This window comes from Dermacentor silvarum, chromosome 6 (assembly GCF_013339745.2).
Source record: "Dermacentor silvarum isolate Dsil-2018 chromosome 6, BIME_Dsil_1.4, whole genome shotgun sequence".
Classification (NCBI taxonomy): domain Eukaryota; kingdom Metazoa; phylum Arthropoda; class Arachnida; order Ixodida; family Ixodidae; genus Dermacentor; species Dermacentor silvarum.
Window position 1 is genome coordinate 29,862,636 of NC_051159.1, and position 25,007 is coordinate 29,887,642.

The following is a 25,007-nucleotide window of genomic DNA, read 5'->3' on the forward strand; positions in this document are numbered from 1 at the left end:
CTCAGTTTGTGTAGTTGGACAACGCAGGATCGAGACATGGTGAGGCAGAAGGCGTTTGAGTTTTCCTCTTCAGCGCAGCCGAAGCTGCGCTGTATAGCCTTGAGTATACCTTAGACATTGCAATTGGCGCTTAAAGAACTGCTTCATGGTTTCAATTCGAAGTTGTAGTGAACTGATGGGTTTCCCGAAGAATGCATGCCTTGCCATAACGACCGTCGGTCGATTTATGTGCGTAAAGGCTGTGCCATGATGTCGATAAAGGCAACTGAGGGTCACTAGGAAACATTTTCTCGTTTGCAATTGATAGGCTCTCGATCTTAACCACGAAGCTGTTCTTTCAGGTGATTACTGTTATGGTATTCGTGAAGTGTATACATACTATACCTGATGCGCCGTCGTGTTGACAGTCATGAGCAATGCGTTTTCTGGGTGCTTGTTTCAGAGAACGGTGAAAGTTTTAGCAAACGTTTTCATGCAAAATGCGCGCCTAACTATTCCTTTTACGCATTAATAAAGTAGCCATATTTGACTAGAACAACTCACCATAGTAATAAGAATCATCATAAAAGATTCGCTGTGCAGTTTCCTTCTAACACGCATTTATAATATTCACATGAAATACGAATACCAAGATTTTTCTTCCTTGTAAAATTCAATGTCTCTCATAGCTAAGCACTAAGGGAATGTTAAGTGTTTTGCGGAGCATCATACAGAACTCCGTGAGTTGAAATTGCAGACATTTTTTTTACGCAAAGTTTATGGACAGAGGCTGCGCATATACGCATTGCAAAAGCAGTAGAGCCCTTCAATGCTACATAGCTTGCGATATCCACGCCGCAAACTTTCATGACTCGCGGTTTTGAAGAAGGAACTGCCGTTCAGGCATGACAGTTAAAAGAAGCCGACATATCTTCCAATAAGTACGGCTCGGGTCACCAATACCCCAAGCATGCACGAAGGGAACGAGCGCGCGCAGCAGTCGAGCGAGCGCAGTCCTGGCCGTGACGTCACTCGTAGAGGGCGCCACTCCAACTTCTCGCCTAGGTTGATGATGATGATTTATTGGCATCTCCTTTGAAACGGGGTGGCGACAAATAGTCACCTAGCCTGCTTGATTTAATCAGGTATACTACACATGTTCTTTATCTAGCATTTTTGTATACCTCTCATTATCTTTCTTTTTCAAAAATTTAGCTTGTACCGCTGCTACCCTTCTAGTACACTGTACCGCTGCCTATGATTTTAAGAGATCAGGTCGTATCCATCTTTTCCCTGCTTTTTTTCCACCAGTACTCTAATCGTCTCTTGCTGATCTCTACGGCTGATCTGTTTATGTTTCCTTCCACTTTAAACCCAAGCGCTTCTGGGAGTTGCACGTTACCTACGGTTCTCGCTGGATGGATCCCGTCGCATTCCATTAGGATGTGCTGAGTGGTCTCTGGATCTTTACTGCAGCATACACATGTCTCATCTAGTTCCGAATATAGGGTGCCTCGATGCCAGCGCCGCCGTCGCTGGCATCGAGGCACCCTATTCTCGCCAGGTGTTGCGCGCTCGTCTAGAAAGGCCAACACTGTCTCACTCTGTTCGCGCAGCTAATCAGACCGCAAAGCACGGCTGTGTTGGAACGCAAGCGGTTTGGCACTTGCGTTGCGGGCTGTAATTACCGATTCGCAAGGGCGCACAAACAAGCAACACGACAAGGAAGAGCAGGGAGCGCGCGTACCTGCTAGCACACAAACGGATCGTTGTGGTTTCGTGTTGTGTGCGCAAAAGTTTCATTATGATGCCAAACCAACTAGCCCGCCTATCCGTTTTAATGCGGAAGTCGTAGGTTCTTGTTCGACCAATGGGCATCGTCCCCCGACGCTGACATCACCAGATTCACCCTGCTGATATGCTGACGACCGCTGGGGATACCGGAAAAGCCAGGAGAGAAGGACGGCATTTTTTTTTTTTTTTTTTTTTTTGGATTTTGTGGTGCGCCTGCGGCGCGTAGCGCTGCAGCGTTTGGCATCGTCGATCGTGACGGCATTGTGAACTCGATGCGCGTGTTTACTTGAAATGTTCCAAAAATATCTGAGGTGGTTTAGGGGCCCTTTAAAACATGCTTGGTGTAGAGACTACCATCATAATCAACATGCTGGATTTTCATGTAAGTAACACGACCACAAATATGATACAACGAGCGGCTTTTGGTCTCTCCTAAAGAAAAAATTATTGTGATTGTATGTGTCACGAACCCAAATACAATGCGAGGCGCGTCCTGAGGCTGGAAATTTCAAGGGGTAAAGGCATATTCATGCCAATACGGTAATATTCGTGAAATTGAGCCATCAGGTATACGGTGTCTCCTTTTACATTGAGCTTATTCCAATGACACAATTCAGTGAGGCACCTGACACAGCCAACAACTCCACACCCCCTCACCACACATTCCTGCTGAACCCCAACCCACACGATGGACCCCCGGGGATGTCTCATGTGAGCAGTGAGTGATAATCCTAACAACATACAGCTTGTTTGAAAGCAGAAACAAACAAAAGGGTTCTGCAAACGTCACATTCTTGAGTTGAGGCTATATTCACAGCATAGCTGCAGTGCACGCTTGCTTGCTGTAGAGACTACCATCATAATAAACATGCACGGCATTGTTGACATTGTAGCATCGCCTCAGCGGGTTAAGATCCGATTTGTTGCCCTTTTTGCACAAGAGCACGGGTGCGAAATTAGGGCACCACAGCTGCACCACTCGTTTCAAGCACAGTACTCAAACCACACATTCAGCGCTCAACCGTGGGCGGTCGACGCAGTCACATTTTTGTGACCTGTAGAGAGCAGCACATCCCTCGACGTCCGTTATGCAAAGGCGCACACGGCGACGCCACATCGCGGTTCGCTGAACTGCGCTGCCGAGGCGCTACGCCACTTTGACATTTCAATCGTCACCACCTCCGCATTGTCAAGTAACAAGGATCACACAACGTAGGTTCTGTATTACCAGAGCTCACCGAGGCCAAAGCCGCACTGTAACACAAGCACTACTCACGGCTTTCCGCCAAGTAACACAGAACCTACAACCAATACACAAGCAACGCAAGCACAATCACACACGCAATAATGTTGAACAACGCGCGGTCGGCGCGGGCCAGAGAACGATCACGCCGAGAACGAACACGCCGTCGCATGCCGTCGTTGCTTGGCGCCACCATCGCGCCTTCTCAAAAGTCCCTAAATGATCATGTCCCTAGGTGCCTAGGATCGAGTCACGTGAGGGATTCTTGTACGCTATCGGTACTGGCGACTCCAAGTAAATGCTTGCTAGTAACTCTACTTGCTAGCTAGCGGCCGTAGTTCTCATATCACCGTGATGCCGCCGCGCACAATCCCGAAAATGAAAAAAAGACGGACGTCGAAAGACTTTTGTTGGGTACTTTTATGCGTCATCGCGGTGTAAAGACAGCAATGAATGCTTTCATCGTTTCTAGAAACAAGCAGACGACGCGCATCGGAGAGCGACTTGGGTAAGAAACTTCCGCATTGGGAAAAGGTGACTGATACTATGCCGGTTTGTTCAAACACTTCACTCGGGTCGACTTTATTCCCAGCGAGTAGACCATTGGTTCCTTCTAATTTGTATTAGATATCTTGCTGGCGTTAGAAATCGCGGAGTGTACTTTCTTCAGACAGGCGCTTTGATAAATTATAGGGATGTGTGCTGAAGCTTCATTTGGGTTTTGTTCGTTTCCAGTTTTCTGCCCCACCATTAGTGTTACTAATGTTTTAAGCAGCAGGAATATTCTCCCTGATGTACTTTTGTCTGCCGGCATGGTAGGAGGAATGACAGCTGCCTCGGAAGGTCTGAAGTTGATCATGAGACATGTTATGCCGTGAAGCGACATATCCCTTTCATAGCATGCTTTAGTTTAACTGTACAGGCAGAGTATGCTTGTTTTCTCATTCAACGCAGTGAGTTGTCAGTTTATTTATTCGCAATAAATTTAGAAGCAACTGCGAACAGCGCTCGTTCCAGCTTTGGAGCGTTCGGCCTGCGCACAGCGCCGCTATTTTGCTTTCCGAAACTGTGCGCACTGTTAAATTTTATAAACTGGTTCAATTCGTTTCCAGGTCATACATTTACACTAATAAAACTGACTTTGCCAAAAAAAAAACCTCGATAATTTTTGGAAACCTGTTGGAAGAAACTCAACTTGGTCCGATTTGTTGCTATTCCCTTTTCACGTTTCACCGGGTTTCAGAATTTCTACGGGCGGCAAGTCTCTGCTGTGTTCCAAAACCCGCGCCCTACCTCGAACACTGCGTACTGCTGAGTACGAACAAATGCCAGACATCGCACGCGGACGAACCTATCACACATATCAGCTAACTATAAAAAGGTGCACCCCAACTCACAAACGGAACTCTCATTTGTTTTTATAACAAGATACACTGACCAGGTAACTTTACAGTTTTAGCCTCGTTCTATCAATGCAGAATATCTGTATTTGGCTCCTTAAATCACGATAAACGTTATTACAGAAATATTGTGAGATGCTAAATGTGATATACTGCAACATGAGTCGCAGTCTGGATATGAAGGTCAAAAACAGTCCAGTATCGCACCTATAGCAGTGGAGCAACCCGCGAACAAGTGCTTGCACCTTTCGGAGGCCCGCTACGCACAAACACGTCCTTTTTTTTTTAACTCTCCGGCTCGCTTGAAAGGCTCTTTGTCTTTAAAAAGATCTGACGCGGCTCGCTGGGCAGGCCGGACGTCTGCACGCACATCGCAACTATTTGCTCGATTTCGTCGCTCAAATCCTTGAGACCGATCAAAATAAGGTGATCGGCAGCAATAACCCTTTCGGCTTCCACGAAACACCTCGATTCGACGCCACAAAAGAGAAACTTGACCACGGCAGCAAGCGAAGGAGCTGCCGTGAGCCTTCATGTCGTAGCCATCTTTGTTTATTTGAACAGTGTTGCCAGATCAAGCAGCGGATGCTGGCGTTGTCAGTTGCATTCTCAAAGTGGTACATTGCAACAAGGAAGGGAAGAAACAGCCGAGCCGGCCAAAAGAAACATTCTGTTCCTTCCTTTGAGTTTGACCATAGCCTCCTTGATAATCGAGGAGGCTATGGTTTGACAAGTTCGCTTGGCTCCTCGATCACACAGGGGAGCGTTGTGTTGTGTGCCACGTGCTGCTCAACCGAGACGAGCCAAGTGGAAGAAAGCTTACGCGAAAGGCCATCAGAGTTGAACAGAAGGCTGCTATCTAAAGGTCAGGTGCTAAGTCATGTGTTGCACACGCCGAATGTTCTTTTGTTGTTTTATTCAAATTTCATCGTATGTGTGGTCGTGTAGAGGTTCCACGGGCCGCAAAGCCTTCTTATTTTCATGTATACAATTGTGCACCCCATGGGGCATATATTGCAGTAAATGACAATATTGGATATAACGAAGTAATGGCGGCTCCCCCTTCAACTTCGTTACAACGAGGTTCGAGTGTATCTAGCTTCACACATTTGATGCCGCCAACGCGATCACTATCGGGCTACAGCCAGTAAAACGATGACATTGAACGTCGGTCTCGTCCCCCATTGGTACATATTCCTACGCATGGCCTACCCACCCTTCCGTGTGCCGTCACCACTCTAAGCACGCAGACCTAAGTTTTCTCCGAGACTCGTCGAAATTCAATACTCAGTCGGGCTCACTCAGACTCGGCGCGGGCGACTTCGTTTACCACCCATCGTCTATACCCAGTCTTCTAAGTGCAATAAATGTTTTCCAAGTTAACGCTTGTGGCGTCTCGTATTTCCCCTCTCCTGTCTGTAATTTAGTGTTTCATAACATTGGAGTACGTGTTGCTTGGCTAGTCGGTAAATAATTATAACTTTGTTAATTCATAACTTTGACCGAAGTGGAATCACTCTTGCATGGTCGCCGGAACTCAGTCGCTGCAGTACCAGAGCAATGAAGCTGGACGGGGTTCTGCCCGTCGACGAATAGCGGCTGGCGGAACAAGTCGGCCGATGGTCAATTTCCGTGCTGGCTGCAACGCTACAGGCCTTCTGCCTGTCAGACAGACAACTTTTTGCATGATACGACTTTCCATTTTCTTTTTTTTTTCTTTTTTTCACATCCTTTGACCACTGCTTCTTTGGGGCAGTTCTCGGACCCTGTAACTGTAGTACCCTAACGCTGCGGCAGTGAGTATATAGAAATAGATAACCCGGTATAGTGCTGCTAATTTCAAGCACATTTTACGTGCCGGCGGAGTCCTGTCGAAGTCTTTCACGTCCATCATTATAAAGAGCATTGGCGAAGTTCGATATTTTGTCCCCAAGGCTCTGTTGCAGATAAACATCGACTGCACAGTCACTGCTGTTGCTGACCATTCGGGGATACCTGCCCATATTGCGCAGCTTCTGCATCAACAGCCACAATGAAACACCTCTTGTGGACGTGTCCTGGCTTTTATCATATCCAGCGACGCTATACCTTAAAACAGTGGGCCTTAGTCCTAAAAGAGAACCGGACTACGACTATTGGCTTCGTGGGCCCAACTATCTCCCTACTGAGGTATATTGGCGAAACCGGCTTAATCGTGTTCATACAATATTTTACGCCGTAGGGTAAACTTCCAAAATTAAACACCAAATAAGCTTTAAAAGAACTTGCTGCAAACGATATGCGCATGCCGTGTGTTAATTAGTTCCACTTAAGTGGCGCGTGATTCCAGATCTGTAGTTTTTATGCGAAAATATTAACTGCAACAAGAACGTCTACGCACCTTCATCGCTTTCATTAGTGTGAGCAAATTTTCGCCCTTTGGTTGCATCTTGTGTGGGTGCCTTGGTTTTTTTTTTTTTCGTTTTTTTTTTTTTTTTTGGGGGGGGGGGGGGGGGTAGGTATTGGGTCATTCCACGCGAAACGTCCCAGCCCAAAAAGCAACCATCGTTAATTTTCTTGAAAAAAAATTGGGCTAGATGGTTATTGTGTGAATAAGGTTTCACCAAAATATCTTCGTCGAAAAAAAATTTTGATCACGTGAGCGCTCTTTGAAGCTTCCGCAAAGAAGCTATAGTCGGTTGGAGGTAAATTTTCAATATCCGACAAATAATACCGCGACCCTCTCGTCGAGATGGCACGCCGCCCTGCGCAGCTCCCACCTCGACGACCAACTCTGGGCTACCTAGCAAGCCTGCGAGGCGGCGAAGAGGCAAGACTTCGATGTCCCCACGTGGGAGGCTATAGGCCAAGCCAACTAAACTGATGGTTTAAATAAAAGTTTGTTCTTCCTCCTCTAGTGTAAAACTAGGTGTAACAACAAATTTTATTTTAGAGAATTCTAGGGGCATCCTTCTTTCAAATAATGTGATAACTGAATACATTTTAGAATTTATCGCGTTTATTTGGCTCAGTAAAAAAGCAAGAAATGTTGTATTTTATATTTTTTGCATAAACTACGCAAAATTTTCACCTACAATACTTTTCTGCTTTACTGCAGGTTGCTATAGTATGCTAAAAATACTTAGAAATTATTAAGGCATATGTTATTTTAGAAAGACACCTCCAAAGTTGGCAAAAAATGAATTTTTCGCGAGATTCAGGCCGCATATAAGCCTTAAGGCCCTCCAGATAAAAATGTCAGATAGCTCAATATGCGCACCGACCTCTTAGCTTGGGATTTAGAAATTTTTATTCGAGTTAATTTTGTTTGAAGCGAGAAAAAAATTTGAAGTCAACAACTAATATCATCAGTAGGCACTGCGTACGTGCCGCCGCTCCCCTCGTCGTCTGCTCGTTGTCGGCTGCGCGTCGCCGTCTCCCGCCCAGCAGACGGCGGCTCATCTATATGCTCATCTATGCTCAAATATGCTCATCTATGCACTGAAGCACAAAAGTAATCCGAACGCCCACCTATTTCATCCCACACTTTAGGAAATAATATCTCAAAATTGGAGTCATCCTAGAAATAATTTCAAGTGGATGCGTCTTTCAAACTCTGCGGCTACAATTTGTAAACTGCAATATGCGCCATAAAGTAATTAATAAGGAAGTTCATTAGCAGTTGTTTGTTAATTAGTTCAATATGCTTTTAGATTTCTCGTGCAAGTATTGTTCGCCTCTGAACAATCCAGCTCAATGACTACAATTATATCTGCTACAGTCGATTTTTAAAATTCTATAAATCTTAAAAATGATCACCCCATATACTAGCCGCCGTCTGCTGGGCGGGAGACGGCGACGCGTAGCCGACAGCGAGCAGACGACGAGGGGAGCGGCGGCACGTACTGCCTACTGATGATATTGGTTGTTGACTTCAATTTTTTTCTAGCTTCAAACAAAATTTAATCGAATAAAAATTTCTAAATCACAAGCTAAGAGGTCGGTGTGCATATTGAGCTATCTGACATATCTTTATCTGGAGGGCCTTAAGGCTTAAATGTGGCCGGAATCTCGGGAAAAAAATCCATTTTTGCCAACTTTGGAGGTGTTTTTCTAAAAAATATATATATGCCTTATGAATTTCAAATTATTTTTAGCATAGACTATAGCAACATGCGAAAAGGAAGAAAAATTATTGTAGGTGAAAATTTTGCGCAGTTTATGCGAACAAATTTCTGAAAACGCAACCTTTCTTGCTTTTTTTACTGAACCAAATAAACGCGATAAATTCTAAAATGCATTCAGTTATCACATTATATGAAAGAAGGATGCCCCTAAAATGCTATAAAATAAAATTTGGTATTACACCTAATTTCAGACTTCAATAAAAAAATGTACCTCCAACCATATTGCTTCTTTGCGGAAACTTCAAAGAGCGCTCACGTGGTCAAAATTTTTTTCGACGAAAATACTTATTCACACAATAGCCACCTAGCCCGATTTTTTTTTTCAAAAAAATCAACGATGGTTGCTTTTTGGGCTAGGACGTTTCGCGTGGAATGACCCTATTAATTTTAAGTATCAGCACGAATTCAATCGGAAACAAGATAAAATGGCTAGAGTGTCTTGTGTTGTTATATTCGCCTCCGTTTCCAATTGAGGCTTAATTTAAGCTTGGAAGCGTACGCCAGGGGCTATATACTATGTTTATGAACCGTCTACGCAGTGATTGTACGTTTCATTCCCATACAACTATAGCGTAACAGGTGATCTGAACCATCGTTTTTCTTGTCCGTGTTTCAGTTTATCTAATTGTACATTCCAATGAGTATTCTCTCGCGTTCACGCCACGGGAGTTGATGGCGAGCCACACGCGTCATCCTGATGATACAGAGGCGAGCGACATAGACTGAAGAAGAAGGGAAAGGGCAAGCCGCGCTGACACCAGGCGACGACTCTGCGATTTCGCCGTGGAGCTCTTCCGCGCTCCAACGTGCAAACTTTTGAGCCATAATCACGCAGCCGTCGCCGATAAGCGGAGGAGAGGTGAGCGAGAGAGAGACCGCGCCACGATAGCGACGGCCCGGACGACGCTGGCTCCGACCTTCTACGCGTGTCCCGAGACGTCGGCGATCCCGTCTTCCGTGAGCCAAGCCCCTTGTGCAGTGTTTTGAGTACCTGGCCTGGTCAGTTCTAAGCGTCGCGTCACCGTGTATCATGTGACTCTGCAAAAACCACGCTCGCATCCCGTCAAGTTTTGGCACACGTGTACGAGTGAGATCTAAGAGAAAGCGTCGGCTTCTCGGCTACCCGAGTCAATTGCCTGGTAAGCTTGAAGCTTTAATTGCCTCTGTTTTTACCCGCTTTTTCTTAGACTCTATCTGATCAGTGTGTAACGGCGCGTGTACATGTTATTTGTACAAGTGCGAAACTACGGTCACACGCGTACGGTACATCAGGCACCTTGCGAGTACACGATATCGCTCGGATGTCGCAACTATCGGACAGAATATGCAATCACTGGGAAAGCTAGCACACAACTAGCGATACGCAGGCTTGTATACACTTTCGATGACTACTCGTCATATCACATCATAATAATTTAATGTGTTATCTGTGTCAAGGCTACACTTGGGCTATAGAGAGATGCCCCAGAGGACTTTTGACCACTTCGGATTCTTCCATCAGGCATATAAATCTTAGTATATATATAGCCGTTTCCTTCCTTTTTAAAAAAAATCAGTCCCTTGATGGAACCATCAAGTGTTCTTGCCAGCAAGCGTTGTGCAAGTTTTAATATATATATATATATATATATATATATATATATATATATATATATATATACCTTTGGTTTAGGCCTAGCCCAATCATCCAACGCTTTCCAATATAACTTTCCTCCTGCATATTTCTTGTAGACTATCGATGATTTATGTGTTATCTAACAATAAATTCAGCGACATCAAGCGCATGATTGGTACTAATCGTCGCGCCATTGATAATGCAGACGTGTTTGCTTCCACGCGTGCAAGTATGATATCTGTGAACATAATTATTTCGTTATCTCACTCTTTTAGGCAACACTTCGCCGTCCCTGATAAAAGGTCGTCTCGCACCACACACGTTCCTCGCCAAGACCCAGAGGCCAGTAAGGCGAAAAACATTCTTCCTTCCGAGCAATATGGCGGTGGTGAACCAACAATTTCACCACCCCACGCTCAGACCACCGCCTCCATTGACGGTAGGTGAACATGTTGATTGGAGGCTATTCGTGTCCGTACGCTAAGAAATTTCGCTTGCATTGCGTGCACAAGCATGACAAACAACTTACATGCACGATTCAATTTCTTGTTAATGAATGTAGACAAAATATGTAACAAATGTCAAGTACCTGTGTGGTATAAATATGCGCATATACACAGCAATCAAAGACAATATACGATGACAAAATGACCATCATGACAAAAGAGCGCTAAAACGGGGAAAGACAGCAAGCACGGACGCAGCGCTCACTCAGAGCTGCGTCCGCGCTTGTCGCCTTGAACTGTTTTGTCATAATGATCGCGCACTAACCGTGCAGGATCGTAAGACAAAACGGTAATTTATAACTGACAAAATCGTCTTACAATTGCTATTTCTCTATCGAAATTCGTATACCGTCACAGGTATGTCTGTTGACGACATATACGACGACAGGGTCATGGGCCGAATTCACTTTTTGTCCATAAGTGATATTTGCCATGAAGTAGCAGTCTGCACTAATACGCGCGGCATTAGGATTTGCTCGAATTTGCTCTTACAAACAATTCCAGCATAAGAGATATTGTGAATTCAGGCCCAGCAGACCATGTACAAGGTTTCTTGCAGATTTTTTTCATGGTGCTTATTTGTATTACTTTCTTTTTTTGCGATAGCAATTATATGGACACTCCACTGGGGGGTATTCTGTAAGAGTCCACCTAGTGGACTGTCCACTTCGGCTGTCGCCATTGGCTGCCGCTTCACGAGCGCGAAGGTGCCAGCCAGTCTCCCTCGCGCTCGTGAAGCGGCAGCCAATGGCGACAGCCGAAGTGGGCAGTCCACTAGGTGGACTCTTGCAGAATACCTCCCCAGCTGAATTTTCGCTGGCGGCGTCGCCGTGCGGTTCCATATAAGGTCCAAATGAGATAAGATCCCATCGCGCCCCACGCTCCCCATGCTGTGGGTGCGAGTGTCAGCCGAGAAAGGTGGTGGCTTGATGCGTGTTAGTTTTGGAGGTGACGTGATAAAGCGCGCGCAAGGTGGGGGAGGGGAGATGAGCGAGCGGTACCATGATCAAGCACGCGGGGGGGGGGGGGGGGGGAGGGGCAGGGCAGGTGAGCGAGCGTCTCCTCCGCTGGCCCGGCCATGGCTGCGAATGGCTGTCCGCGCGGCTGAGCGCGCACACCGCCCGCACCCTGTCTTAGAGGTAATCTCCGTCGGGTGCAAAGCTTGGGCGAGCCGAGATGGCTGGTGGCCATGTATGCTTTGTCTTCTCGGGCGCCATTGTTGGAGGTCGCGTAATCTCAAGTTTCAAAGATGCGTTGAAGCGAGCGGCAGGCGTTGTTCGCTTCCCTCTGCTTGCATGCGGCCTTCATCACGCCATCGTTGTGGTAGCTAGATTTCACAATCATCGAGTGAAATCTGCTAAAGTTTGCCTGTGCGCGTATTACAGCATGCTTATTACTGTTAAATGCATGCTTATTACTGTTAAATACCCGGGTGTCTTACTTGACAGTGACTTCGCCTGGAATTCCCACCTAGCTTACGTTTGCTCAAGGCTTCGTGCAGTTTAAATTATGGGGTTTTACGTGCCAAAACCAGTTCTTATTATGAGGCACGCCGTAGTGGGGGACTCCGGAAATTTTGACCACCTGGGGTTCTTTAACGTGCACCTAAATCTAAGTACACGGGTGTTTTCGCATTTCGCCCCCATCGAAATGCGGCCACCGTGGCCGGGATTCGATCCCGCGACCTCGTGCTCAGCAGCCCAACACCATAGCCACTGAGCAACCACGACGGGTTCGTGCAGTTTCAGGTACCTTATACAACATTAGATATTATATGCCTTTATCCGTTCGTAAAATGATTCTACAAGCACTGGGTTATAGTATACTTCGTTATTTAATTACGGTTTTCGGTCACTGCGCGATTCGATGGAAAAACAGAACTCTACCCTTCGATCTATTCTGAAAATAATTAGCTACGATTTAGGATTACCTCCAGGCATTGACCTTTTCAAGGTATTAAGATGCTCAAATTTTAACGCCCTTCTCAAAGAAATGGCTATCCTGAGGCATTTTTGGTCAAACAAATATAAGGTCAAATATGTTCCTGCGCGCTGTCTTCGTCCTAAAGATAGCTTTCGGGTGATCCGCTGCTCTACCAGATACGGTCAGCGCACTCGTAATTACCTCGTGCCCTCCTGTCTCAATCAACTACCAGCAAGTGCCTTTCGTATGAAAACAAAATATAAACTAAAGCAAATTCTCCGTCGCATTAGTCTTTAATATTTTAGCCCTCGGCCTTCCCTTGCAGGCTCACTCTAATCATAGATAACTATCTGACATGAACGCCTTAAGAAGACGATCGACATATGGTTCGGCGACTGCATCATACAGGTGCCGAAGTGTAAGAATATACTGTGAAGACAATAACTTGTTAGTTTGTTGTTTATTTGGGCGTCCTGTACCCTACTGGCGTCATATGTATTTTCCTATCATGTGCTCTTTTTCATTTTCAGATGTCATTACTGGTTCTCAGGGCGGTTTTTCAATATTGTATAACAACATAATCGCCATTTCGTTGCTTTGCATTGCGAGTGCCACCTTACACTACATTTCCTTCTAATTAACGTTTGTTCTCCTTGTCTTTTATTTCCATCCTCGTTGCTGCTGGGGTTCTTCCTTTATTTTTCCTTTACTTGCTTATTCCTGTCAAAAAAAATGTTTTTGCATATTCTGTTGTGTCTGTGATATAGCAGTTTTGTAAACGCTGCCTGTCGGCTCCGCCCTTCAAGCCCAATGCGGCTTTGGCAGGCCTATCATGTATTGATGCCAATGAAAGTCTGCTAATTATTATTATTATTATTTATTTATTTATTTATTTATTTATTTATTTATTTATTTATTTATTTACTTACTTACTTACTTACTTACTTACTTGCTTACTTACTTACTTACTTGCTTACTTACTTACTTACTTACTTACTTACTTACTTACTTACTTACTTACTTACTTATTTACTTACTTACTTACTTACTTACTTACTTACTTACTTACTTACTTACTTACTTACTTACTTACTTACTTACTTACTTATACCCCTGTCAAGCGGACAAGTTAAGTGCACTTACGGAGAGTGTCACTCGGCTTAAGTGCATTTTGTCAAATCTAAACGTCGCAAGTGGAGTGTCACTCGCTGCAGAGTGTACTCCGGTCAAAGTGCGTTCACGGAACGCACTTTGCTGGCCGAGTGCGTAGCCTCGTCGCGAGCGTTTTCAATGGTATAAAATGTAATGCATAAAAAGGACATAGAAGTTCATTTTAGTGGTTGAACACCTCTTGCACACAAATAATAGCCTAAAACGCGTTCATATTCTGTTCGAGCAGGATCAAATGCCGCCTCGTCGCACGCCGCTATGTCGTTCTGGATTGGCTAGGCATTTTTCTTGGCCGGCATTGACTTGCCACACTCTTGAATAAAAAATATTTTCGTTTTTTGTTGAAAAAACATAGATTAAGTTTGTTTTAATTAATAATACAGCGTAAGACAATCACTTTTGAGAAGTACTTTTCTTTTTAATCTACGTTTTCACAAAACGCGCTCGTAGTCTGTCGCCATTTTTTTTACTGCGAGTGCACTCTGTTTTCCCGTTTAGAACCGCGTAGCCTAAAGTGTCACTCAAGGTCCCGAAGTGCACTCCCCATAAGTGCACTTAACTTGCCCGCTTGACAGGGGTATAACTTACTTACTTACTTACTTACTTACTTACTTACTTACTTACTTACTTACTTACTTACTTACTTACCTACTTACTTATCAGCGTGCACACAGCGCCCGCGTTTCATTACAGTGGGGGTGTGTATAGTGAGGAATAGTAACCAAGAAAAGCAGGTAAAGCAACACACTAAGCAGGCCAAACTTTGTTTCTACATTTAAATTGAACGCAACAATTAATTTACGCATGCTTTCTCTGTAGTCATTGTTTTCATATCTTCATATGGTTGCTCGACTAACATAAAAATGGGAGCTGCTCGGATCTCCTTGTGCTTCTCGCTGAATCTTTAGAATAGGTTGTGTCTGGCAGAGACGTGAATCCGATTAGCAAATTTCTTCTGTGAAAAAAAACTAAATAAGGGTTGTTCGGGACCTACTTGGATGGGACAGGGCAATGTGCGGCTCTTTACGAAAGCGTCGCCTGCGAAGCAATGGAGACAGATAGAAGAGAAGATATTAGGAATTCGCATTATTGCTTTGAGAGTTTCTTTCTCATGTCTTGGTATTAGTTTGATGTGTATGTGATAAGGTAACTGCATATTGTATGTACCATCTGCTCAACAAGAGCCAAGGAGTAGCCGGTGCCGTACTTGTGCGCCGTATTTTCTGACCCGTATCACCTGACCCTGCACTGTAGGAAGGAGACGTAAGGACGAAGAGAGAGAAAGAAGGAGAGACAAATAAAACAAGCTGCGTGGCCACGTGAAGATGCGCAGCAAGTCTATAAACGGTCGCAGAGACCTGTCGACTTGAGGTACTCAGTAATGTTCAGATTGCTTTCTGCGCCAAGGATCTGTCCAAGGTTGGTCCAAGGATCTTCAGTTTCGAAGAGTCGTGATGCCTACTGAAAGCATGCAAGTACTGGATGCAGGGCCTCCAATACTTGTGTAGCGCCCACCGACGCTGCTATGCGGGGACGCTAAGGTCGGCGTTCTCGGCTGGCGCTTTGGGGCCGGCCGCGGATGGCGAGGAGAATAAAGTTGGCAGCGCGTGCTAGCGGCGCAAGCACGGCACGCGCCAGTCCGTTCTAAAAGTCTGCTGAGCTGGTCCTCTTGGTCGTGCGCTCCGCGGCGACCCCTCGGTTTCCTACATTGGTGACTTCGGACGTGATCCTCAGAGTATCAACAAGGACCGATTCAGCATCGCCTGCTACCGAGCCCTGCCCGCGGCCATGGACCAGCTGGAAGAAGAGTGGCGCCCACCAACGCTCGACGACCCTTGGCGTTTGCAACTGTGGCCCTACCGTCCGCACAGCCCTATCGTGTGGTTCGCGCAGGTAGACGCACAGCTATACGTAAATGGCGTGTCGTCACAGCTCTGGCGGTACCTACTCCTCAAGCGAGAAATTCCCACCGACGTCTTTTCTCGTCTTGACCTTCTGTCATCAGACCAGAACATGTACGAGGGCCTCAAGACCGCCTTCTTTCAACACTTTGGCGTACCAGTTCCCGATCACTTACGCAGCACGACACAGTTTCCTTCAACGGCTGACGCTTCTGAAGGAATGGCTCAAACTACGTCGTCCTCTTCACCATCGGAGCCGGGTGAACGCTGCGCCACTGCTCGCGAATCTTGCGCAGCACCTACACCGCAGGAGCCACTGTGCGGAGACAACAAGACAACTGCGCCTCCCGCGTCTCGTTCGTTCCCCGACGGAGAACAACCTCCCGCCACACTGCCCGCACCATCAACTACACAACTGGTGAGCCCGCTAGTCCTCAGCAACGACCACCTTGCATCCACGCCAGATCATACCAAAGAGTCGGCATGCACTCCACCCCCACCCGAGTTACATGGCGTCCCCAGTCCAAGCTGTGGAGATGACTCAGCAGCGAGCCGTGCCTTCACGGCTGACGAGACGCATATCAGTGCGCCTGTTCCGCACGAGATCCTGCGGCAACACTGCGGTGAGACTGTTCCTCCAGCTATCACGTGCACTGAACTTCCTAGCTACGCCAGTGTCTTTCTCGTGGAGCCCTTGTCGCATGTCTCCTCTCGCAGCGCACGTTCAGTGTCTCGGCTTCAACGCCCCAACCACACTGCCTTGACGTTTGGCCACAAGGAAGCCTCCCCGGCTTGCTGTGCTCGGCGTCGGAAAACTCGTGCCCAGCGCGGCCGGCAGCCCCGCTGCTTCGCCGGTTTTCGTCGCTGCGTCCACCAGATTTTACACAGGTGCCAGGCCGGACGCTGCTACAGCGCACTTCGAAAGCGCCCGCCCTCAACACCAAGCCTATGTTCACGGGTCCGACTGACATTCACACGTTGGCACCACGCTAACTTCAATAGAGCGAACCGGGTCCCGTCGTTGCGGGCTTGTCACCACGGTCGCAGCATCAGCGGGTGTCGGATTCGATGTTGCTGTCGGCGCCGACGCACCCCACCACCGGCTTCACCGCTTGACCAGCCCAAACTTGGACGATGTCATCGTGGCTGCCGCGTTCCCCGCACCGTTCTGCGGTCGACCGTCCATGCTCACCGACCATACATCTGCATCTGCAGCTTAGAGCGCCAATGGCGTCGCCCCTGCGCCCTCCTAGATGCAGGGATCATCGGGGCCACGTTCCTCAAGCTGCCGCCACCAAAACCTCGTCCGCTGCTGCACTCACAGGCCAGACCACCCCAGTGAATCGCGCACATTTCGCCGTTCCGTCTGGGCGGGGGGCCCTGTAGCGCCCACCGACGCTGCTATGCGGGGACGCTAAGGTCGGCGTTCTCGGCTGGCGCTTTGGGGCCGGCCGCGGATGGCGAGGAGAATAAAGTTGGCAGCGCGTGCTAGCGGCGCAAGCACGGCACGCGCCAGTCCGTTCTAAAAGTCTGCTGAGCTGGTCCTCTTGGTCGTGCGCTCCGCGGCGACCCCTCGGTTTCTTACACTTGTAAGGTTCTTCGAGCTAATGGTGCCTGCAGCTGAGTAAGAAGAGCGCGATGGACTTCAACTAGCGACTACAGAATGACGACGACCCGCCGGTCTTGCTCGCTCTGACAAGTTCTCGGGAGGGGATAGTGAGTTCATTTATGTCACTGTCTTGAAAGTCACAGGATGGATGGCGCCCTGACACTGTAAAGGACAAGGATCAGCAGCCGCGCTCTCCACAGCTTCCTTGTCTTTGGCACATTGTCCTTAGAATCCAGTCTGCTTAATCTGGGTGGCAGAGGAGTTGAAGATGAGTGGCTTTGCATGCGCATAACCGAAGCTGTGTATGTCTTTGATGAAGCTTGATCGGCGACAGAAACGCCTTCGGGGTCGTTTTCTTACCAATGTCGGCAGCTTCTCGATGAGACGAGTAATGTTCACATTGCTTCAATAGTAATGTTCACCTCACCGTTTGCTTCAAAATGGCCAGTTATTTCTGAATTAGGGGAAATGCCTAAAATTTGCATCATGCATTTTGCATGATGCAAATTTGCATCATCAGAGATAGTTGGGCCACTTCAAAAAAGTGGCTTTGAAACTGTCAGTGCGATGAGGTTCGGAGCAGCGGTATCAGGTCATCGCGTTTCTGCACACACTCACGTGTCCAAGCTTCACGCATTTCCTGCACGGAAGTGGTCTTGGTATGAAGGTGTGTAACGTGGTTACAGGTTCAACATGTATTGCCAGGATATTCTTGCGGGTTGTAAAAGTTAGGGTCGGGCATATCAAAAGGGGGTAGCTGGCCATGACGTCGTCCATCTCATCGATGCCGAGCACGACATTTAAGAACAGATTCGCATCGGGAACGAAGAGTGCTGGTTTTACTTATATTAATTACACCAGGAGCAGAGAACGTTACATCTCAGCAGTGCAGCATGGCTGCACTGCTGAGATTTTATAATCTACGTTTATAATTTATATAATACAATCATTTTATAATTTTATGATCAACGTTTGATAACGTGATTGGTCTGTAGCTTCCAACAGAACGCAGTTTTTTCTTGTCTGAGCTTTTTGGAATTAAAACTGTGTGGTTTTTGCAAAAAGATTGTGGAAGGGCGTCCACCTCTAAACTTGTAATAAATATATCCAATAATATAGAACTGATAATTCCTTTGAACGCTTTGTAAAATTCGCTTGAAAGTCCATCAGGGCCGTGGGTTTTCGATAAAGGCAGCTGATCAATAGCTAGCTCAATTTCTTGGATGGTAACAGTACCACTGATGAATGCACACTCCTCATTTTGTAAAGGTTTTACTAGAGTCACAAAACTCTCTAAGACTTTTGCATCATGATCTTCGGAAGGTGTAAACAAAGCATTGTAGGAACTTTCAAACTGTGAAATTATGTCATTCGTATTTATTACAAGACTACCTTTGGAGTATATTTCCGAAATTACTTTTGAAATACCGTGACGTTGCTCATCAAGTAAAAATTGACGTGTTGGCTGTTCAGAGTGCAAAGCACGCCTGTTTCGAGATCGAACTCGCGCACCTCGATCGGTAACGCAGTGCGTCATACTTTTGTAACTCACATTTAATATTTTCTATGTCTTCTATGTAAGTGCCTGGCATTTCGGATTCCATCTCGTAAATGCTACTTAGGCTCTTGAGAAGCATTCTTTCTTCATTTTTTCTATAAAATGCTTTCACCGACCCAATTTGTATAGCCACTGTGTGAACTTCTTGCTTAAAGAGTTCCCAAGAAGCAAATAATGGCAAGTCTGCAGAAAAACAAGTTGTTAGGGCCATATGCACACGATTAATAAATTCCTGATCATTTAGGAGCTCAGAGTTAAGTTTCCAAAGTGCCCACTGTGGTCGGAAATTGGTTACAGATTTCTCACCAATCTTTGCGATAACCATACAGTGATCAGAGAACGAAACTGGGATAGTACTACAAGACAGTCCTCGGGAAAGGAGTGAAGAAGAGACATAAATTCGATCAAGGCGGGCGTAAGAGTGACGTTGAATTCGCGTATAAGAGTAAGAACCCTGTCCCGACGCTCCTATATCTATGAGCCCTGCATTCTCTATCACGTTAGACAAAACTTCACCACTCCTGTCTCGCTGAATGTTAATGCCGCTTCTATCACTTGGATCACATACACAATTGAAATCTCCCATTAACACAATGCAGCGTTCACAGTCCAGTAGACTAGACACAGTATCAAATAAATAATTCGTTTAGCAGCGTCATTAAATGCGTAGAGGTTAACTATTCGCCATGGTACACCCTGCAACACAAAATAGCAGTATATATATATATATATATATATATATATATATATATATATATATATATATATATCGGCCTTCAGCGTCCACATGGTAACTAAATGCTGAACCAAGTAGGGTCTTTTTCAGAACCAGGAAGCAGCCCGCGGAAAAACCAAGAGCGTGTGAAACGCAGATATTATACTCAGACACAAAAGGTCGCAAGGCCCTTTCTGTTTCGTCATCACTCTCAATCTTCGTCGCCTGCACGGCGACGAAGTCGAGGCGATGCCTAGATAAAAGCCGGCGAAGCTGTGCCTGTTTCTGCAAAGACCTAAGGCCCCGTACATTCAAAGTTGCGAAGAGAAGTTGCTGTGCCAGCGCAATGGCGACTAACCACTATACGGACCTAATGATCTATGTGGTCGGTCCTTGAGGGCAACGGTGAGGCACCCTCCAAACCCCCACCAGGCCTCCTGGACCGTGATCGTCGGCACTTTCCCGAGTGTTTCGATGTCTTGCGGCGACGTGCTTTTCTTGTGGTACTGGTCGTGTCGCTGTCCGTGCTTGTTTCTGATGTGTTTGTCGCACGGCGCTTCGGAATTGATGTATCTGCGTTACTTCGTCTGTCCTCTACCAGCACAGGGCCCGTGTCGACAAGCTTGGGTGTAGCAGATGATTCATTATCGGCTGCCTCTTTAGCTTGCTGGGCAGGAACTGGCTGTCTGATTACGGGCGCCTCATTGCACTGTTGCTTGGACTGATCATCTGTAGCTTTGCTACCTTGTCATTGTCTTTGACATTGTCTTTAACATCTAGACGACACTTGCTGGCACAACTGGTCCCCGCAGCAGATGGAACTTCTCCGGTCGCGTCGAGAACCTCCGTGGCATCCAGTATGTGATCTTGCAAGCATTCATCTGGAGGTCGTGTCCTATGTCGTAACTTGTCGGCGTATGTTACCACACATTCTTTAGCTGTGTGGCCAAAGCGCCGGTAGTCTTCACAACGTAGGGTTCTGCAGTTGCGACGAATGTGGCCAACCTTGTTACAGCGGAGACAAAGCGAGGGTCTGCCTGGAATCAGTAAAAGGCTCTGCACTCCACAGACAGGTAGGAGATGTGGAATGTCACCCACACCTACTCCGACAGCAAGAGACAACATCACATCACGGTTTAGAGTACGCATTTGTTCCATCTCCGATACTCTCGAGCTTTCTGCTGATATAGATTTCACTTTCCCGTTTACAAGCCTGGAGTGAATCTCGAATGTAGGCGCCTTCCAAACGCACAGGTAGCCGTAAAAGCTTCATTTTTACTTCCGTGGGCTCGGGGTCCATGACGATGCAGCGTCTTCCTTTCGCTGAGAAATCCCCGCACGTGACTAGATTTGATTTTGTCATTGCTGAGCCACGGTTCCAGAACATATGCATTTATGCGAACCATATGATTGCGCTCGAGCGTCGTCGTCCACAGCTGGCGCGTTCGCACGCTCGTGCTCTGCGAGGTGAAGAGGTTTTGCGCGCTATGAGAGCGAGAGAAAGACGCATTCACGGAGCGGGTCTCCTGGAATGCGGTGTCGGTGTTGCAAGCGGCGCTGTGCAACGCGCAGTAACGGCCGTAAGTCCGAGACGGGCGAAAAGAAATGATCATCTTCATGAGTAATAAGATTAAAAGTTCACGCGCACTTCCGGAAAATGCTGGGCTACGTTCACCAGCTTCGCTGTTTCAAACGTTGCGCGGCCGAGTGCAAGGTTTTTTTCTTCGGTAATATAGCGAAATACTCACTCGATTCAGAAAGGAAAAAGAAGTCGTGGATTTCTTTTTATTTACAGTAATCTTATTAAGTAGTAGTTAACATGGATTCAGCCACCACTGTGTAACACAAACTTGCACATGACTGCGGAATGAGTGCAAGTTTGTGTTTTTATTTTACCTGTCGGTATCGTGATCATTTGTACAGAACCTAGGAGGTCAAATAAATCGGAATAAAACGCAGGCAGCTAAAGATATATCAAAGTATGTACGTTACCTTGAGAATGGGAAGTCGGGCGCACTTCAAGACAACAATATTTCTAGCGCCTTTACAATATTTTCAGAGAATAATAGTGAAATTCAGAGTGTTGAATGCGTCTCCTATTTCCCGTTGGAAATGAAGCACATGCACTGGTACACACTGGTTGTACTATATAGGTATATAACACGTTAAAATATTCCACGGCTTCTTGACACTTGGTCTAGGCCAACTTTTCACAGGGCATGTCGTACGAGGATTTCTCGTACCACTGGACTATTCGTCACACGGAAAACTACTCGAGTTGGGAGCTGGGTTTACGATGTGGCAAGTTTTGCATATCACACATCAGAGCGGGTCCACACATGGGGCTGCTCTGCGTATGATCCACCCAGTCATGAACATGAACCTCAGTATGACCTGCAAAATGATATTTTACAATAAAACGAATCTTGTCATAAACTTGTCATCATGCCATTTATTTACCTTGAAGACCCCACGAGGAAGTATTACATAAGGGGTGGGTGTACATAAAGAATAAACAAAACATTCGAAATTGCGATAACAGGTATTCAGTCCCATTGGCAGAAAAAGCTTGATGGACAAGTTATAGTGACGATATTGCGAGGAAGGCTGTTCCAGTCTTTGGCTGCACGAGGAAAAAAAGATGCTGAAAAATTAACAGTTCTTACACGTGTACGAGAAACTTGCAGTTGGTGACCAGTGCGACGAGATATGCTCGTGAGGTGATGTAAGGAGCACTATTAGGTGATGAATAGAAAAGTTTGTGAAATAGACAAAGCGTTGCTATGCGTCGGCGGAGAGATAAAGTTAGCAACTCAGATTCCGCTTTGGGGGCGGTAACACTGACTTTGTGAGAATAATATGAGTGAATGAATCTGGCGGCACAATTTTGTACCACTTCAAGGTCATCTACGAAGCATACTTTATGCGGGGACCATATGGCTGACGCATACTCTAGTTTCGAACGCATAAGTGATTTATAGGCTACTAATTTAACGTTTTTGGGCGCGTGACGAAGGTGACGTTTCATAAAACCGAAAGCTTGCCGATGATAAAACATGTGCATGCCATGACAGGTCATTATACAAAGTAACGACGAAGTATTTGAATGATGTTACTGGTTGTATAGGTTCGTTAGCAACTGCGTACGGGAATGTAACGGGGCACTTTTTGGCGGGTAATGGAAAGCAGTTTACATTTAGTCCGGTGAAGGGTGATTAGCCACCGGTCGCAACCTTCCTGGACACAGTCTAGAGCATGCTGAAGTTTTTACTGCGACGCAATGGTTAGAAACTGATGGGTAAATTACTGTCAGCGAACTTTCGGATATGGCAAGATAGATGTTGAGGCAAGTCGTTAATACGAGTATATATTAGAAATAGGAGAGGGCCGAGAACAGAACCCTAGGGTACACCGGATGTTACAGGAACAGGGTCAGAGACATGGTTATTAACAAGAACTTGTTGGGATCGGTTAAATAAGAATTCCTCGATCCAAACCAGGACGTTGCGGTCCAAGTTTAACTGGGTTAGTTTTAATAGCCATCGTTGATGCGACACTTCATCAAACGGAACTGAGATTTGAACAATGCGAAGAAAACAAGGACACGAAGAAACAAGGACACGAAAAGGACACACGAAAGGAAAAGGACACATGAAGGACACGAAAAGGCGGAAGAGTGTTATCTGCCATGTGCAATAAAAAAAAAAAAAAACTCTTCGAATTAAAGAAACAAGGAAAACTGGTGGTACACTGCACGCTATTGTTGACACTTGACAGTTGCCTTGATTCTAAAAGATTATACCTAACGTAAGATAGATTTATGCTGCAAATGCCCACCGTTATCACCGCTGGCGATGATACAGCCAACACCTCCTAGACTGTCTAGGAGGTATTGATACAGCTCAGGAGAGTATGCTGTATACGTAATCATTTAAAATGAAAAACGACGCTCATGAACGGAACATGAAAGGGATACAGACAATCAAAAAAGAAAGTAGGGCTAGCTCGTGCATATTCCAGACTTGAGACATTTAATTAGCGCTAAAAAGACGTGGAGCGAGGTCGATTAGCACACGGTACATTTAGCGTTAATTAAATATGTCTCGATCAAGTCTGGAATATAGACACTAGCGTTGACTTGCTCTAAAATATTAAAAAATTTGCATACGTACTATATATGGCGCTCAGTATGAGCCACACCGAGAAAGCGCGTGGCTTATGCCGAACGCGATCGTGCACACAAGTTGAGAGATGGAACCAAGGTGGCATAGAGGAAACACAAAACGCGAAACACGATCAGAACAAATTACTTCCTGGAGGCTAACGTTCGAGCGGCGGCGTAGAACCGCGATGTCCTCAAAGAGGTAGCAGGAAGGTTAGGCCGTATTTGGCAGGTAATAGGTGGCAGGTTAGTAGCAGGTGGCTAAATAATAAAACCACGTCGTGCCTACATCACGACTGCTACGAGACGGCGGAAGCACGCAATCCTCACAATCGTCATCATCAGCAGCGTGGGTGCGACAGTGATCAGTAGAGAGGAATCAATAAGGTGAGACTCAAAATGAAGTTGAAAAAAGAAATCTTCAAAAGCAATCAGCAGCTAAAGCCAGAAAGGCGAAGGAGGAAGGATAATAAATAAACAAATAATGAGGGAATGGGTGCAAGAGAAACATAACCTAAGGAACGAGAACTGAAAATTTTGGCAATTTAATTCTTTATAAAAAAAAAGACTTCCGTGTTCCGTTTGTGTGCGGTATTTTCCTTTTCTAGCTTTCTTTCTGTCTGTGTTTTTTTTTTCTTTTAGTTTTCCGCGATTAACCAACAGTGTGAAATGTAAGCAATCAGCGTTGTCACGTTTCAAGCTTTTTACCACTGACCTTGCTCGGATAGTGTTCAATCCGTGCATGTACGTTCGAACATTTGGTCACACGTTGTTTTTGGTAAGTGTTGCTGCCAGCGTTGTTTGTTGTAGTAGTTTCCCAAGCCGTCCCACGATTATGCAACACGCGCAGCCCATGAGTGCGGTTCAAGCTTCGCAAGAGTGGCGCGAGGCTCGGCAACTCGAGTTTCTCTTTTTTGCTAAAAAAAAATACTAATAACAATAAGTTGTACACAAGACTCGTCACCTGCCATAAACTCCACACGGTGCAAGAACTAACATTTTAAAGCATTTCTTTTCTCGAACAACATAACACAGTGGAATAATTTAATGGATTGCTGGCTCTGACGTAACCTACCTTCTGATGTCCCTGCATCTAAAAAAAAAAAAAAAATGTCGCAGTTTCACTCAAAAGGCGAAGCATCAATTGCGATATCAAATTAGTAGAGAGCTATACGGAGTAAGGATAGTAGTTTTTATCAGTTGTATAAACTTGGACATGCAGCAGCACCAGCAACGCACAGAACTGCTATCTACGCCATCAGCGTT

General features: G+C 46.0%; 1 protein-coding gene across 1 annotated transcript in view; it reads left to right on the forward strand.

Annotated features, from left to right (window-relative positions):
- Nucleotides 1-9,516: 9,516 nt before the first annotated feature.
- Nucleotides 9,517-25,007, forward strand: part of LOC119455364 (segmentation protein cap'n'collar) — a 152,834-nt gene continuing 137,343 nt past the window's right edge. The window contains exons 1-2 of the mRNA XM_049668725.1: nt 9,517-9,721; nt 10,473-10,636. Coding sequence (XP_049524682.1) covers nt 10,577-10,636 — 60 coding nt within the window. The 5' untranslated portion in view covers nt 9,517-9,721; nt 10,473-10,576. The remainder of the gene's footprint in view (nt 9,722-10,472; nt 10,637-25,007) is intronic.